The 18,883-nt window shown below is 40.5% G+C and overlaps 1 protein-coding gene across 1 annotated transcript in view; it reads left to right on the forward strand.

Moving 5' to 3' along the window:
- EXT1 (exostosin glycosyltransferase 1) overlaps positions 1-18,883 on the forward strand; it is a 246,570-nt gene that overhangs the window by 217,622 nt on the left and 10,065 nt on the right. Inside the window, exons 4-8 of the mRNA XM_075825800.1 lie at positions 512-631; positions 6,370-6,502; positions 7,219-7,337; positions 9,276-9,371; positions 15,569-15,658. Of these exons, the coding sequence (XP_075681915.1) occupies positions 512-631; positions 6,370-6,502; positions 7,219-7,337; positions 9,276-9,371; positions 15,569-15,658 (558 nt within the window). The remainder of the gene's footprint in view (positions 1-511; positions 632-6,369; positions 6,503-7,218; positions 7,338-9,275; positions 9,372-15,568; positions 15,659-18,883) is intronic.

The following is an 18,883-nucleotide window of genomic DNA, read 5'->3' on the forward strand; positions in this document are numbered from 1 at the left end:
ACTTTATCATGAGTTCAGCTCTGCTACGCAATAGACATTGATTTCCTCGTAGTCCTGATATATACTGTTTGTTTATTTTTTACTCACAAAATGGCCGTCCCCACAATATGTCCACTAAGAGCCCGGTATAAAGCCTCACAGCGCCTGTAAAAGAAATATCTGGCAACTGTATAATCTGTGTTTCTGTCATGACCCGTGTAACCTTTATTTAGTCCGTCCAAGGAGAAACGCGCTTTTCATTTTTCATTGTGGCAAGGAAAATTATTCAACAACAGGGTACAGAGCGTTTCCATGTTGGAGGTGACCCTTGCTGACAGATTGCTTTGGTTCAATAAAGTTTTCTATTCAGGCGCAATTTACTTGTAACGCACACGTTTTCTTTTTTCGCCCTCTTCTGTTTCGCCTGCTCTTAGCACTTGAGAGACCCGGCGTCATATTCCCTGCAGTGTATTAATTTGATCGGGTTTCAGTGTTTGCTGGAGGAGCTGATTGTTCTGTCCTTGTCTTACAGATTCCTTCTACAATCAGGTCTATCCATCACGATAGGATCCTCGCACTTAGACAGCAGACGCAGTTTTTGTGGGAAGCTTATTTTTCCTCAGTGGAGAAGATTGTATTGACTACACTAGAGGTGAGCAACCGAGAACCAATTCTGGTCACTGACCTTTCCTTTCGTCTATTATTACTCAATGGTTCTTTTTATGTTATTGATTTTGGTTTCTAGTATTATATTACCTCTTTACACAAAATAAAAATGTAAAAAAATATAATGCTAATAAAAAATAAATAAAAAAATAAATTTGTGTATGTATATATATATATATATATATATATATATATATATATATGTGTGTGTGTGTATATATAAAATAAGGTAAGAAAAAAAAATTATAATTGCCAAGGTGTTAGTGAATTTAAGGGCCTGTTCACATCACCGTTCGCTTTCCGTTCCAGGGTTCCGTCGGAGGGTTCCGTCGGGTGAACCCCGCAACGGAAAGTGAAACTGACAGCACAGCTTCCGTTTCAGTCACCATTGATCTCAATGGTGACGGAAACATCGCTAATGGTTTCCCTTCGTCACCATTCCGGCTGGTTTCCGGTTTTCCGATGGAATCAATAGCGTAGTCGACTCCGCTATTGATTCCGTCGGAAAACCGGAAACCAGCCGGAATGGTGACGAACGGAAACCATTAGCGATGTTTCCGTCACCAATGAGATCAATGGTGACTGAAACGGAAGCTGTGCTGTCAGTTTCACTTTCCGTTGCGAGGTTCACCCGACGGAAACCTCCGACGGAACCCCGGAACGGAAATGAACGGTGATGTGAACAGGCCCTAACAGAAAAGTGATGCAGACATGTTCGACTTTTTTTTTCCCCCGTTTAATTTACTGCATTTGTCAAAAAGTATTCCTTCAGTCTACGTGTGTTTACACAAATCCAAGTTTATATAATGTAAATGTATAGCGTATATCTGGTTCTATCTGTCGAAGGATTCTTATTAGGGGAAAAGGTTGTCATAGCAGATATATATATTTCACAAGGAGCAATGTATGGTGACGAGCAATAGTTACTACAATCGCTTGTTCCCCATGCATTTGCATCATGTCGTTTACACAGGGACATGTGCTGCCGACAACGATAATATTCTGTGCTGCATAAACGATACGGTCAGCAAACGCTTGTTCATCGGCTGATCGTTGCTTACACAGGGCAACGATCAGGAGCAAGCGTTCATATGAATGCTGTTTTGCCCCATCGTTGGCCCGTGTAAAATAGCCTTTACTTTAGGCTCTGTTTATCCCTGTAGGAAAGCTTTAGGCACTGTTCACACCCTGTGCCAGAACTGCGCTTGACCGACCCCATTTTTTTTATTTAATGGGTTTTGTTGTGGTTCTGTCAAGCCGTAATACAGAGCGAAGACCTCACCAAACAGCCCCCCATTTTTCACCTTCCTAAACTCTTTTGACTGTAGTCACATCTGAATTTTTATGATTATTAGGATATTAGACCTGTATACAACATATGGGGGTTTCTTACAAATTAGACATTTATTTTTGTTCATTTTTGAATAAAGTATGATTTACCCAAATTTAAAGGCTACACTTTTTGCAAGCTTTTTTTTTTTTTTTTCTTTTGTCCATGTTTGAGGTGGTTTTTGATTTTTTTTTATTGACTTTTATTAAAATCACAGATCAGTTGAACTGACGGCTCAGGCTGAGCGTGGGTCCTATGTGTATTCAACACACAGGATCACGATAATATTGATCACATCTAAGTTCATCTACTTATGGTGCTCCTGTGTGTTAGTAGACGCACAGGACCCGCTCTCAGCCGAGCCGTCAGTTCAGCTGGACTGACGGAATCGGCTCACAGTTAACAATACAGCTTCTATGCATAGAGGATACATAGAAGCTGTATCAGAAAAACGACAACATTTTTTTAAATGAACTTTTATTAAAAATGTTGAAGACCCCTTAGATTTTTTTTTTTTTCTTTGATGTAAAACAATAGAAAAAAAATATGTAAGTAAAGTTTTCTTAACCTGTAAGAATTCCAATGGTGCTTTGACAAATACTGAACCTCTGTGTACGAGACTTCAATCTCTGCAGTGCAAGTAAAACTATTTCATAGACGAATGTGAAAACCCGCTTTATTGACTATAAACAACACTTTCAGGATTGCACAACCTCTGGGATTTCTGGCCTTGACTGGCAGGTATAAATCAGTCCTAAAGTTTCTCAGAAAATAAATGTGTCCCGCAGATATTCCACAGTGTATTCAGAGGCTCCATAAAGCTCTACAGAGCGGTCTTATGGACTCCTTTAGTCAGTAGGTGTTTATTTGCTGTTTGGCCTTGTCCTTGACCGAAATTAAAACATGTAACGGCCTTTCATCTATCATGTGTAACTTGTAGTACAGGTCTTTTCCTAATGGGCAAAGGGACCTTTTGGCCCTCCTCAGGAGTCTGGTTGGGACTGCAACTTCTGCACCACTATAGTTATGCCGCTGGTTCCCGTAATTTAAAGGTTGCAGAGATAGGGAACACACACACATAGTTATTTATTTAGTCCTGCCGGTCATGGTTTGGGGGGGGGGGTGCTATTGTGTAATGGTGAATACCATCAGAGAGCTAGGGCCAGATTTGTCTATAAGCACAGTAGGCCTCTACCTATAGGTGGCCCTGGGGAAAGGGTGCCTGAGAGTGGGACAGCCAATAGGTAGGCTGCAGAAGGTGCTTGGTGATGTAAAACGTGCTCCTTAACGTTCTGCTCCCTCTGGAAAGAACGGACAACGTTTTAAAGCCATACAGAATATGGATGAATTTTGCTTGTGGTGCACCGAGGCTTCTACTTTAGAGGGAGCCGTTGACATAACCGAAGTATCTCTACATGGTGTACCCCGTATAAGGCTTACCTTACCACAAATATAGGGGGTACTATTATAACAGGACACTTTGTGACTCCGTTATAACTACGGCCCTTCATGGGTGCCCATATAAAAAAAAAAAATATTGCGATACCTATAGCCCGTGAAAAATAGCCCATTGTGCATCCACAGTGCATGTTCTAGCTGATAGATATATATACGGTAATTACAGGTGTTGGTATTCATTTACTGCAAGGACAATGCAGTAATAGGGAGATGACTTAGAGTTGTTCCCATTGCCTAAGACCATGCAAATAAATCATTCACACTCCATTACTAGAAGATAAACGGAGAGGTCACCCGGAGAGCCACACACAAAGGTCACAGCTCGGGCACGATCTGCTCTACATGATACATATCTCTGTTTTCCGTATTTTTCCCCCTCGCTCCATTTGCTCATAGACTCACACCATTTACCTTTTCACCCAGCCAATCAATGAAAATTGAATTTTTCAGTTTGAGCTTTTGGCCTTCAGATGTGTTCGTCGGTGAGCGAGACCGATACAAGAGCCAAGGACGGCTGACCGCAGATGGCATGCCATGTTAATTTTGCCATCGAGTCATGAACTCTGCACCCAGATACCAGGCAAACTAATTATTTGTACAAATTGGTTTTCTGCGCAGTATTTAATACTTGGCCCCGCTCGTAACGAAGGCCCGAGCCACGTAGGTTAAAATGTTACCACTGTAATTACTGCATTGGGGGATTCTCGGAGAATGAAATAACACAAGACCCTACATTGCACTGTTATTATTTAAAGCCATAAATCTGTAGTTGAAAACCTCCAGTATTAATGCGGCTTATTTTAATGTGTTCTGCATACACAGGCTGCACTGTGCGACTCTCTATCAAGTTAATGACGTATTAATGTACTGTAAATGATTTACGACATCACTGGCTGTGCAGTGGAAGCGTAACTTTTTGCATATAATACAGATATTTCAAGAGCTACTTTAAATACCGTTGCAATTGGTCTCGGAGCACCACCACATTGATCTCGGAGATGGATAAACCAATTCGATTGCACTATTGACTAAACACAGCCTGCACATACATTAAATTTCATGTGGAACGTTATCTTTATTTATCTTTATTAGTATTCATAACTTTTAATATTTTTTTATTATATATATATATATATATATATATATATATATATATATATATATATATATATATATATATATATATAAATAAAAAATTTTTATGGCTTACACAAAGTATTTTTAAATCTCATTTCACTAAATTTTAACTTTTTGGACAATTTTTAGCATTTGGTTGTGTTACACATTACCTTTTTCGTTTTTTTTTTTTTCTTTGGTCTCCCCGCTCCGTTGTACAAGCCAGGGTCACACACACATTCTTTTATGGCTCAGTATATTCAGCCAAACACAGACGTGGACACAAAAGGAAAAAAGATACTTCACTCTTTTCTTTATACCACTACTTTTGGATCCACTTCCAAAAAACTGACTCTTAAACTTCATTACAACTACACGTGTGATCCTGGCCATAAAGGGGTTGTCCAGAAACGGACTATTGATGACACATCCACATGATAGGTCATCAGTATATGATCGGTGGGGGTCCAACACCCAGACCCTGCAACGATCAGCTGCTTTGGCTGCCTCTGGGACACCAGACATCTATGCCGGAAAGCAGATATTTTCAAGTGAATAGGAGCAGAGTTGCAGTTCCGTAGCATGGCAGCTATGCAGTGTACGTAGCCATCTGCTTCTGGCTCTGAGCACTTCATACAGTGCATAACGTCTGGTGCCCGGAGGCAGCTGGAACGGCTGATTGGTGCGGGCGTTGGACCCCCACCGGTCATATACTGATGACCTGACCTGTGGATAGGTCATCAGTAGTCTGTGCCCAAACAACCCCTTTAAGATGGTAATAATAGTGTAGTCTTCAGCCGATCCGTTAGACCAGTCATGGCCCTGTTAAGATTATAAGCCATGACGATAATGTGAACAGAGCCTTAGACCTCACAATTTGGGGAGTGTCCAAAGTCCAGTATGTATATTTTGACATTCAGCAAATTTTTGCCCCCTTAAATTAGGTTCCTATTACCCAATAATGATCGGAAATGAGTCCGCATTTTAAGACCTGTCCAATACTTTTTGCTATAGATTTTATTCAGTAATAAATCTTCTCAACAAGGCAGCGGTGATGTCGACGCTTCCCTCCATAGGCAATATGAGGGGAAGAAGTAGTCTGAGCGTGCTGATGCCAATAATAGACGTCAGCACCGCCTAACTGAAACCAGCAGGCAGTCACCGTTAGTGACGTCACTCACCAGAGCCTGCCCTTCTGAATACAGTTTTCTGGAAGAGAACTCGTGAGAACCCGTGTGGGAACGGAGCATAGATGACGACAAGATATATATATTTTTTCTAATACCATTCTTTAATTTAGCACGGTTGGCGCAGAACGGCTGTTGAGTCAGGGGACTGTACAGTTGCTTTAGGGACTTCAATATAGATTAGTCATTTGCTAATTTGTCAATTATTATATATTGGTGAGATTCACTTTTGGTTAATTTTTGCGTAAAATAAGAGAATCTATTTTCTTTTTGTATTCTATGGACCATCAGAACCAGCAAATCAATTCACTTATTCCTACTATGGATTGTTCTTTTTGTGAGGGAAATGCTTTTTAGGAATAATGCTGGATCCGGTGTCCAGTTATCCATAGTTACAACAGAACATTTAGTCTCTCCGGTTATTTAGCCGTTTGTTTTTACCTATTCAGCTTGTCAAAATGGTTCTGTAGCAATGTCCGTGGCCGCTCTCGCCAACAAGATGCCTTGATTGCAATACTTATCTAACTGCTGATTGAAGAGGACGCTCAAGGCAAAATAGCTTGAACGAAGTGTTTCCTTCACTTTTTATTTTTCTACTTTTTTAATCCCTTTAATTTTTCCTTCTCTTTCCAGATAATTCAGGACAGAATTTTCAAGCACATATCACGCAACAGTTTAATATGGAACAAGCATCCTGGAGGACTCTTTGTGCTGCCCCAGTATTCATCATATCTGGGCGATTTTCCCTACTACTACTCTAATCTAGGTAAGTGCTTTCTTCTTCATGACCTGATGATGATGGCGTCTCTAACGGAATATATCCCTGCCTCTAGCCGTCAATTCAGCAAACGGCTATTTGTGCAGATTACATAGAGAATGCTTAGCGACACCCTGAGTTGGGTTAAATGTATAGACTACAAAAAGAAAATATGTTTATTGAAAACTTACAGTATCTGTAATATCAGTAGCTCCATTGTGATGTTCAAGAAGTGTATAGCAAATAAATAACCACACAAAATATTGTGTAGATCCGCAATGTTTTATAGGCTTTTATTTACCATGATAGATTGAGATCTTTTACGGGTAAAAAGGTTGGATAAATATCCGATATTTCTGAACAAACTGCTTTGAAATAACGATCGCCTACCACTAAAGGTGCCCTTACACGTTATATGAGCATCAGCCGTACCCGTCTGGCCATCTCATGTATTCGGGGCGTCCCAACTATCCCTCGTTGGCAGATGTCAGGGAAAAGAAGGATCGGCAGGTTTTATTGAATTCATATTGATGCCACCAGAACTTCTCGTTCTCCCAATTGTCTTTGATATATATATATGTTTTTAATGGAATTTGTGTCATGGGGATGAGGGAAGAAGGGGGAAGGGGTCATGGTAGTAGCAGGGCTGCAACTTTTATATCCTGCAGTCCCTCTCAATCATTAGATGTTAAGACTTTTCTGACTTGCTCATGGCCTTTTTTCAGGTGTGAAATCCCCAACTAAGTTTACCGCAGTCATCCATGCTGTGACGCCGCTGGTCTCCCAGTCCCAGCCAATCCTGAAGCTGCTGGTTGCTGTAGCAAAGTCTCAGTACTGTCATCAGGTACCATATCTACATATTCTTCTGTAAATTATGATTAATAGTGTTTCAAGGTGTCTTTTTTTTTTATTTTTCATCCTAATATGTTATTTATCTTAAAGGCTATGTACACCTTTGAAATTGTTGTTTTTTTTAAAATAAAAATGTCTATCAGTGTGTTGTGCAACTTTTGAAATACTTTTTATTCAAAATTGTTTTTATTTTTTGAGATATAGCTGCTTTGTATTCTGTATACAGGGCAGCTGTATCTAGCGCTGAGACCTGAATCCCTCAGATCAGCGGTACTGACGGATCCTCCTCTTATCGTTCACATCTAAATTATGAACTTAAATGTGATTGGTAACAGCTGGATCTTGCGTGTCATAGACACACAGGACCCACTGACACTGAACCCGTCAGTACTGTTGACCTGAAGGATACAGGTTTCAGTGCTAGATACAGCTGTTCTGTATACAGTATAGAAGGCAGCTGTATCTCAAAAAGTAAAAAATAATTTTGAATAAAAAGGATTTTAAAAGTTTCAACAAACACACAGATACGTTTTTTTTTTTTGTTTTTTTTTTTTATATAAAACAATTTCAATGGTGTACATAGCCTTTAAAAAAAGATCAATTTTTTGTTAAAAAAAATATATTCATCAGTATGTATGAAGTTGATACATTTACTTGGGAGCAGTTATCAAGCTGAGAAGTTATTCTGTGCCAATTTAACTTCGTAAGATATCTTTACAGTAGGGAGCTCCATTTTTTTTATTTTTTATAAAGCATTTCGAGTACTTTTTATAGACAGAGTTAAAGGGCTTTTCCAGTTTGGGGGCTGTTTTTTATACTGATGACCTATACACAGGATAAGTCATCAGTATATGATCTATGGGCGCCAGAAACGATGCAGGGTTGGTGCCGGAAGCAAAAGGCTCCAAGCACTGTATAGCGGCCGAGCTCACTTGAATAGGAGTAGAGCTGCAGTACTGCCGCATGGCTGCTATACAGTGGTCGTAGCCTTCCGCTACCGGCACTGACCCTGCATAGCTTCTGGAGGCAGCCGGCACAGCTGATCAGTGCAGGGTACGGGCCCCTGGGGCTGAAAGGTGCAGGGCCTGGGCCGCTTTAAATGATACAATTCTGGCTGGCTGAATTGGCCACTAGAGAGTGCCTAGGAGCTTACTACATACTGTTTTATTATCAAGTTCAATGTATGGCAGTATACAGTAGCTGGAGGCAGTAGTGGTAGCCGGAGGCCGACTGAATATTATCATTTAACTATTTGTATGCAGTGCATTTGGAGCGATGTAAATAGTCGACACAGAGGTTTGGTTCTGAAATCGAAATGATGTTAAGAGTTGAACATTCACTTTAAAAGAGGTCCACTTGCTTATAGAGTGGGGAGGGAAAGTGAGGCTAGGGCTACACGGCGACTTTGACCGCAACCATGGTAGCGAGTCCAAAGATCACTGTTTCGCCCTGCATCCATCGCAGTAACGTAAGTGAATGTGGCCGCGTTGCAATCTGCAAGATCTCGCGGCCGTCACAAGAAATTAAAACTTTTTGGATTTCTTGCAACTATCAATTTGCGGCAGGTGGCAGCGCGTCCGCGTGCACTTACATTACTGTGATGTACGCAGCGCGACGCCGCATTCTTTGGATGCGCGACACTGTCGCCCTAGCCTGAAATAAAAGCTGTATCATCTAATCTCTGGAACTTGTTAACTCTTTTCCTTTAAAAAAAAAAACAATGTGTGATCGCTGCCTCAGTGTTTATATACTGTAAATATGCTTTTTCATTACATTTGTGCTTGCTTTTCCTTTCATAAACCTCTAAGCAAAATAATTCCATTTTTTCTTTTTTTGACATTTTTCCAGAGATGCTTTCATTTGGGAAATATTCCGTAGAGAGAAGCTGACTGCTGGAATATTTATGTATCTGTTTATTATATTTTTCCAGATCATAGTCTTGTGGAATTGTGACAAGCCGCTCCCTGCCAAACACCGCTGGCCTGCCACTGCTGTGCCTGTCATAGTTATTGAAGGGGAGAGCAAGGTGAGACGATTCTGCTGCTCAGCCGTTTTATCCACTGAACGCAAGCCAGGACTTTATTAAAAATGAGGACCCAGATATATGAACCTGTTTTATCTCTGCTCTCAACCATTTTTTTATTTTATTTCTTTTCATTGAAATGATCCTGGATCTATTGCAATTTACCTGGTATTCAAATGGAAGACCATCCTATGATTTACAATAGGGGACAGTTTTCGTAGGGTTCCGTTTACTGTAGTCCTAGTGATAGGAAAACCCCTTTTAAATAATTAGGGTTTAATCCTATCAGCAAAACTTCCATATGCCCTATTAGGTCCCAAGTCAGAGCCGTTAACAAGCAGTGGCCCTCTTGCCAGTATACGCTCCATTGACCGTTCAACGGCACCGATATCTAAATAACGGAGGAGGGCAGAAAAGAAATGTAAAGTGCCCCAGGGTTTGTGCAGCCCTGCCCATTACATGCTGCACGTGTATGGGGAGGTGAAAGGTTCTCTTTAAAGGCCGCCATGTAATACTACATTTGTCCTGTAGTGGTCGCTGCAGGAGAATTGAACAGCTAATGGCAACTTCACCTAGCAAAATCAGCTCTTTAGCCCTGTGATATGACAACCCCTTTAAGTTGATGCATCATATGCCCCAAAATATTTTCCATTCTGTAAACTGCATTATATTTAAAGAACATTTCCAAAACATTTCACAAAGTAAGTATCTTTAAGGCTCAAGTTTTCATCTTTTTGAAAAGTTGTCAAAAGGTGTAATTTGCGCTTTGGTGGTCTAAATTGGAAACATCAATTTTTTTACAGTTCTTACAATGCTCAGGATCAGTGTTGGGGGTCCTTCGCTTGTAACCCGCCTGTATTAGCCAGTGAGATGCGCTTCTGCAAAGAGTGGCCTATGATTGGGAGGACTTGGCACGTCCATGTATTACACGGAGACCCATTTGTATGGGTGCCGTATGAAACTACATTTCCCTTACATTGACCGCTTTTCCCAGCGATATTGGCAGAACACCAGCAAGTCCCAGTTTAGAAAAGGGGTTGTCTGGATGGAACAACTTTTTTAAGCCGTTCCGATTCTTGCAGATCACTTGACGTCTGTAGCCGCTTGATAAGTCTTCTGAAAACGCTGAGATGCCAATCGTAGAGTTAGTCAGCAAGAATGATTCCGTTAATAACAAAATGGAGAATTGTTTTTTAAGCAGTTCCCAAATATATTTTGCCTAGAGGCTCCAAACTAGATGTGGAGCTCATAGAGTTCTTGACCCACACTGGACAAATGATTTATTTTAATGGAGGCCCTGACACAGTGGTACCATCCTAAATGTCTGCTGTTATGGGGGCTCCAAGCAGCATGTTCCCCTAAAACATAAAACAACTGGTTTTATGAGACCCTCAAACAATTTTTTTTTTTTATCCAAACGGGACAATCCCGTTACCTTTGATTACCACCTCTTTCCTGTCCAAAACTACTGTTGTGAATACTGCAGAGACAGGACGAGCGGAAGGCAGAGTAGGTGGCTGCCAAGGACGCCTTTGAGGGGTGCAAAATTAATTATTGAATACAATAAGATAGGTAAGGATGGGAGTGGGGCTGCGGTAGGCAGCAGACCATACTACAGATATAGGAGCATAGCTAGCGGGGGTGCAGTTGCACTCTGACTCTGAAGCCTAAGGGGCCTCTGCCACATAAGGCGACACAAGTATTAAAAATGGTAGATGTTACAAGTTTTCCCATGCACCCAGAAGCTTCTGTACAGATATAAGGTAAAGTGGGCATCTGGCACTGCATTGGGACCTGCGCGGAGGGGATGGGATGGAGTATGCACTATAAATAAGAATGGTAGCGATTTATTGGGGTTACAGGAGGGAATTAAACGAATGATTGTCCATCCAACATCCATCATGCATAACTTTAGGACTCGAGGAAGGGGGGGGGGGGGGCAGTCTAAAACCCTTGCCATGGGTACCAAGAAAGTTTGTCCCACCCCTGGAATATGGGTTGGAGGTTGCATATTTTCTGCATTGGTGTCTGCCTGTTACAAGTAAACTACTTTTTGTAAGAAACTGTGTGGCCAGAATGAAAAACAGAACACAATCCCTGTTAAATTGGCATCTAATGGTTTCTGCCTGCGCCAGTGGTCATGTAAACTGCATCAGGAGGGTTTCTGGTACGCTGAGCCCACTTGGATATTTATTTTTAAGCTATGCAAGCACGATGATCCTTTTAAAATTCCTAAAAACTACGCTTCTTTACCTTCTGTAAGCTTGATGACCTTGATGCTGGTTTTTTTCCCCCACAAACAAGTCTCTTGTGTGCACCCAGGCATGGGGTAGTGTTGTTCTTCTTCCTTCTAATGAAGCCTCTGCTCTGTGCCAGGCATCATCAAGCACACAGAGGCGTTTTGGTGGGTGAAAAAATTGTCGACAGCTGATGGTCAGTCGTCAAACTTCCTATTAATATTCAGATTTTAGGACTTTGTTGTGCTCAAGAGATTCAATCCTCCTTTTTCGTGTTTTGTCTCGGGTGGAAGTTCAAATCCATCACGTCTTCCTTTTCATTAAAACATTACTCACATTTATGATGTGTCTCTCAAGAAATAATATTTATGTGTTTACATCATGTTTCTTAATCGAACAATCACGTTTTTACCCATATGAAAATTATGGAGATGTTCTGGACGGATGTTCCTATTTTCCAGGACCTGATGGGTTTATGCCCATTTTGGCACATTTTTGGGCCACTAGGTCAAGACTGTCGGGATACACGTGTACAAAAATGTCCTTAACCCCTTCCCGCCGCAGCCCTTTTTCAGATTTTCGTTTTCGTTTTTTCCTCCCTACTTTCCAAAAGCCATAACTTTTTTTATTTTTCCGTCTATATAGTCCTATGAGGGCTTGACTTTTGTGGGACGAGTTGTAGTTTTTCGTAGCACCATTTATTGTGCCATATAATGTACTAGGAAACGTGAAAAAAATATTTGTTGGGTAGAAAATGAAAAAAACAGCGATTCCTCCATTGTTTTTTGCGCGTCGTTTTTACGGAATTCACTGTTCAATTAAAACGACATGTTGACTTTATTCTCTGGGTCAATACGATGACGCCGATACCAAATATATGTAGTTTTTTTCTATATTTTGCTACTTTTACAAGTAAAAACCTAAGTGTAAAAAATAAAATTTATTTTGTGTCGTCAAATTCCGAGAGCCGTAACTTTTTTATTTTCCCATCGATTAAGTGGTATGAGGGCTTGTTTTTTGCGGGATAAGCTGTAGTTTTTAATGATACCATTTTGGGGTACATGCGACGTTTTGTTCACTTTTTATTTAATTTTTTTGTGGGAGTTTAGGTGACCAAAAAATAGAGATTCTGGCGTTTCCAATTTTTTTTTTTTACGGCGTCCACTGTGCGGGTTAAATAAAGATATATTGTAATAGTTCAGACTTTTACGGATGCGGTGATACCAATTATGTTTATTTTTTTATTATGCTCTAGGGGGAAAAGGGTTTTTTTTTTTTTTTTTGAAAATGTTCATTAAAAAAACACCTTTATTTTACTCATTTTTACTTTTTTTTTTATTAGCCTCCCTAGGGGACATCAACCAGCGATCGTTAGATCGCTTGCACGATATACTGTAATACTAATGTATTGCAGTATATCGTGATTCTGACAGGCTTCCATTAAGCCCTGCTAGGAGCACAAAGATGGTGGACCTGGGGGCCTTCATTAGGCCCCCAGGCAGCCATAGCAACCATCGCGCGATGAGCTGTTAGAGGGGGTCGCCCCCCTCTTTCTAACTATTTAAATGCTGCGGTCGCTATTGACCACGGCATTTAATGAGTTAAACTAACGGGATCGCGCTGGAGAGCGATGCGCTCGTTACTCTGAAGTGTTGACTGTAACATACAGCCGACACCGGCATCGTATGGAGCGGGTTCACTCCGTGAGCCCGTTCCATACTTCCCATCCCCGACTTTGGCGTATGGATACGTCAAATGTCGGGAAGGGGTTGAACCGCTAAAAACTTGAGATAACTTGAAGCTCCTGGACCCTAATGCAAAATCTGTAACTGGGCCGCCGAACTATCATGTGCCATTTATAATATTAGTGTCCACTTATGTGACAGAGGGGCCTTGCTGCGACTGCTACCTTTGCACCCCCTGTAGCTGCACCCTCAGGCACGGAGGGTACTGAGTTTGAATTTAATCCAAGGCAACATTGTCATGGAGTTTAAACGATCTCCCCTGTATGGATCAATCTCCTTTTGGTACTTTAGTTTCCTAACAAACTGTAAAAACCTAGGTCAATTGTCTGCCAAAAACACACACCATGACCAATTTCATAGGAAAAATTAGAGATGTTATGTTGTAAATGCCATAGGGAGAGGTGGTGGTGTCGTTTGACAAGTATCCCAATTGGAACAATATATGTGAGAGGTTTTTCCGTCATTATATTTTTGATAGAAAACTTTAATAAGCTATTAGCCACAAATGAAAACCTCCATCAGTATAATATCTTGTATACATACATACATACATACATACATACATACATACATATATGCCTTCATCCTGATTCAACAGATACATTTGTCCACAACATCTACAGTCTAGACATGTCTCAAAATCCATTTTAGTAGAGCGCGTCAGTCCTGATTACAGGGCAGAAGAGGAGTGATGGACTGTCACCCTGTCAGATAGCTGGTCAGGTTAGATGTTAATAAATACATCCTGAAACTTTTGCGCACAGCACTGAGGTTTAACATCTGGGTTCAGCAGCAGCCGGTGGCCTACGAGTTATTTAATACCTTAATCGCTGCTGTGGGGTGAGCAGAGACTATCGGGCCCACTGCCGGCGTGAGAAGGTCCAGGGAAAGCACCTCAGTAGTCTTTGTGCCTAGAGGCAAATAATAATTATTACTTTTCGCGTAATCCATATTATTTGTAACTTTTTGATTTCTTTAAGGAAACAACTAAATTCTCCCCCCTGGGACCCATACCTATCTGTATAACAGGCCCCCAACCCCTGTCCTGCCTGGTGAAGGTGCCGTTACAGCCAGGTGGAGCATTTGTGTGGCTCTTTACTTTCACTTCTATGGGAGTTATGCAAACCGCCGAGCACACTTGTGGACAGTGGCCCCTTTATTCTCCAGATAGGTACAAATCCCACCCTGGGACTTGCACTTAGCAGACCCTGTTCACATCTGCGTTGGAGGCTCCATTAGGGGCCTCCGTCGCAGATCCGGCAGGGACTACCAGAAACAATCACGGACACCCCGACGAAAAGCCAACGTAACTCATTAAAGTCAATGGGTTCCGTCGGCTACCGGCGGTGTCCGTTGTGCACTGGAACCGTTGCTTCAGTTATTCCTTTGTTATGCTCCTCTGACGGAGCAAAACAGCGGAATGTCACAAAGCAGATGTGAAAATAGCCTTAGACGTTTATGAAATATAAACACAGGATATGCCATAAATGTCTGAGATTGGAATATTCTTCCTTTGCCACGGTCAATACGAAAAAGTGGTCAAACGTTCCCAAATTGTGATTACATCCGAAAGTGAGGAGAAGGCATAATCGGATGCTTTTATTGTCCCTCTACCATTTTTGGCACCTATCTCACTGTAGGCAACAAAATGAAACGGCTATAAAACCTTCCCTAGCTACATTTTATGATCCAGGCCTTAAAAAGTTGAGATTTAATAATGCAGCATGCGACAGTGAATTAAAAAAAAAAAAAAAAGTATTCTTTAAGTAGAAATTTTTTATTTCTTTTTTCTTTGTTAAATCCACCAATTTCTAAACTTACAGGAAGCTGCTGCTGTTGTTTTTTTTTTAATTCTTTATATTGTATATGTCAAGTACCAGTTTTAGGTGGGTGCAATCTTGTATTCGTGTGTGTGTGTGTGTGTGTGTGTGTGGGGAGGGAATTGCTCTTAGGGAGGCCGGTACTGCAGCTTCTTTGTTACATTGGATGAGTGGTGCGTGGCATTTGACCAGCACCATAAATCCGCTCTCTACATATGTCTATGACCCCCTGATGATCGGTTTTCTCTAGCTACATGCTGTATGTCCCAAAAACACACCAGAGCAGAGGAGATACTGCAGCGCAGTAATGCAAGCAATATTATTGTTTCTTCTTTTTTTTTATACTTTGCTATTTGTATACTGCTTTTGAATTCATCCATTCCTCTTTGTCTATGCAGGTCATGAGCAGTCGTTTTCTTCCTTACGATAACATAGTGACTGATGCCGTACTCAGCCTTGATGAGGACACGGTGCTTTCCACGACGGAGGTAAATATCGCTGTATATAAATAACCGTAATCTCCTGTTCTGAAGCACTATGGCCCTTTCGATTCTTTATTCTAAAGTGCTACTTTTGTTATATGTGCTAGTCATAAAAGGAGAATTGCCTAGACTGAATACAAGTGTAACAAACTCTCAGCTGTAAGAAGTATTAGGTCTATACGGTTTTTAGCCCCTGCATATAAACAAGGATGTACTGATCCACTGACCACAAACTGAGAGAAATTGGAAGACATTGGGCGCCATTGATCAAAAATGTCTAATAGAAAAACTGGCCTTGTTGCGTAGCAATTAATTAAATGGCAGAAAACTGCTCTGGTTGCTTTGGGCAACTAGGCTAATTTTTTCTTTTTAGACCATTTTGATATGAGAAGGAAAGTATATTCGAAAGTTGCATAACTTTTCATTATACATTGATCTTTATATAAAATCGGAAAGCCCCTTTTAAGAAAAAAAAACGCAATTTTGCTGTTCATTTTTATTTTTTTTAATAGTTCGTATTTATTTTATGTACTTTTTTATACTTCATTATTAGAACCTACATTAGAATATGTAATGTGTGTTCATGTATTAAATTCTGTCTGTATAATATATTTCGACCGCATGTAATGCTAGTGGCGCCGTCAGGCACGTTTGATCCTGTTCGACATAATTAAGAGTCACATTGACAGGACAGAGCTGATTTTCTGGTTGTTTATTTTCTGAGCTACCAATATAAGGTGGTGAAGGACAACATCATGACACGAAGGCGAGCGAGAAAAACACTTTCAAAATGATTTGACAAAAATGAGAACATTGTATGAATGTCATTTACAAGGAACTTTTTTTGATTTAACAAACAACATGGAACTTTTTAGTTCTTGGGTTTTCTTTTTAAGGAGAAATTTCCCCTGGAATTTCTTTTTTTTAACTATTCTTATAGAAAATGTTGTAGTGAAACCTACGGCAATTGTCAAAAGCCGACATAGACGTATTGACAAGGTAGTAGTGGGTAATAACTGTAGAAAGAAAATACCCACATAGACCATGCAGTGGATGAAGCATTACGGTCCTGATCCTCCTCTATGGGCCAGAACGGAGAGCCGTCCAATTGTCAGGCCAGAAAAGACTTACCGGCAAAATCAGCGGTTTGCTGGAGCTGCCGTTGCGGCTCGAATATGAAAGGTCGTTCGATTCTATTGATCGGATGTTTTTTATTCAGGCCCACAGATCCAATAAGGATGAAGGGGACCAGCTTTATTTTTTTGGGCACCTAAAGAGGTTGTCACTGCCCTTCCCCTGAGGAGTTCTAAACCGGGACATCGGGAAGGAAGACTCTGAGAATAAGGGGTGGTTGAGTTTTTAAATTTTTGTCAATTGAACCATAGACCCACTGGAAATATGGTATTTAGGAGTTTTTTGTTTTGTTTTTTTTTGGGGGGGTTGTGTTGGTTTTTGATGTTTTTTTTTGTTCTATAATTACAGTGTATTGTTTATACAAGAAACCAATTTATTATAGATAGAGAGGTTGTCTGCACAAATGGTGCTGTAAAATAGATTATCATTGTGATTATAGCTACATGAAATATGTCTTCAGGGAGAGATCCATATACAATTATCATATATAGCGCTCACAGACAATTACCAATTTTAAAAATATGGAGACCTCCTTTAGTTGTTTTTAGTACATCAGCAGGTTTATCTTTGGAATTCACAGATGGTATTGTAGATTTAAAAAAAAAAAAAATAATATATATATATATAGTAATAATGCATTTAAAAAAAAAAAGTTGTATTCCTGCTAGAAAATATGAAACATCTTATGCCCTGGCAGCACAGTGAGCTTTTTGGCAGCATTTCAGTTCCAGAACAGCCATAGGATACTGAATCTCTGAAAACGATATATATACCAAAATGTCATGTTTTACCTATTTTTTTTATTTTACTTTTTATATTACATTTTTTTGTTTTAACCCATCTACCCTTGAAACACTTCTGTAGTCTGTGCTACAATGTTTTTTCTATTCTAGCCTTTTTGCTACAAATATTGTCACCTTCCGCTAGTGTCGGGGCATGTATATTTTTTTTTTGTGCGTTAATTGGGTTCTACATTTGCATATCGCACTTTTTTATAATGTCACCACACAGAGAGACCGAGGGAAGGAATGCGTTTCATATTATCTGCTCATCACGTCATTCCCAGAAAAGCTGTCTTCTGAGGCATTTATTTCGCTAATTAATGTTTTGTGAACAGTATCTCCCATCTCGGGTGCAAGATTGGATTATCCATAACCAACACAAAATCAAACATTTCCCATGGAACTTAAGATGTTTGCATATGCCTAGAATGTGAGCGGATAATTACACCGGGAGAAGAAAAAAGCGCGGAGGCTGAGTCCTGTAGGCCAAACGAGATTCCATTCTGTTAATTACGGAGCTGTGAAAGGTTCCGAATACTGAGCAGTGTAGAAGATATTCCTTTGCATTGCTCCGGTTTTAATGAATTATCCCATTAGGCAGTATGGAAATATAACAAGGTGACTGGGTAACGAAATTAACTCTGCCACCTACTTAATTTTAAGTCACCAGGGTGGCTTTTTTGCTAAATTGCTTTTCGTTGATATTTTTGTACTTGTCACTTTTTCAAAAATATAAAAAAGATATTAACAACAACCATATCTGTGGATCTCTTATGGGATCTGCCATTGTGCCCATATAATCCCCACCATAGTGCTGGTCACTGTGCCCAAATAATGTCCATAATGTGATGTCACTGTGGCAGGGCCATAAAATGCCCACCACAGTGCCATCAAAAGGCCGTATCCACAGTGCCCACTTAGCCGTTCCTGCCATGGTATCCACCTTGGGGGTGCATACAGCTCTTTCTAATCAACTGAATGCTCAAAGCTCTGTGAGGCATTTGGACGTTGTCATATCGGTTTGCTTCATCCACCGATTGGCGGACATGAAGCAAGCTGTACAGTTTCATTCAGGTAGTAAAGACCAAGCAAGATCGGTACTGTACCTCCCAAAGAGTTGTAGGGTATCTGATGGTGCATGAATTATCCCATATACAGAGTACTGTGTGCTGGCACTATTGTGTTAAAGGTGTGGTATCTGCTGTGGACAATCCCTTTTTGTTAAAAGGATTATTTAAAGATAAACTGATCATAGCGTATCCCCACGATCGGCTGTGATCTGTGGCTGAACCTGTCAGCAAGTGTTCGGTTTCTC

This window comes from Rhinoderma darwinii, chromosome 5 (genome assembly GCF_050947455.1).
Source record: "Rhinoderma darwinii isolate aRhiDar2 chromosome 5, aRhiDar2.hap1, whole genome shotgun sequence".
Classification (NCBI taxonomy): domain Eukaryota; kingdom Metazoa; phylum Chordata; class Amphibia; order Anura; family Rhinodermatidae; genus Rhinoderma; species Rhinoderma darwinii.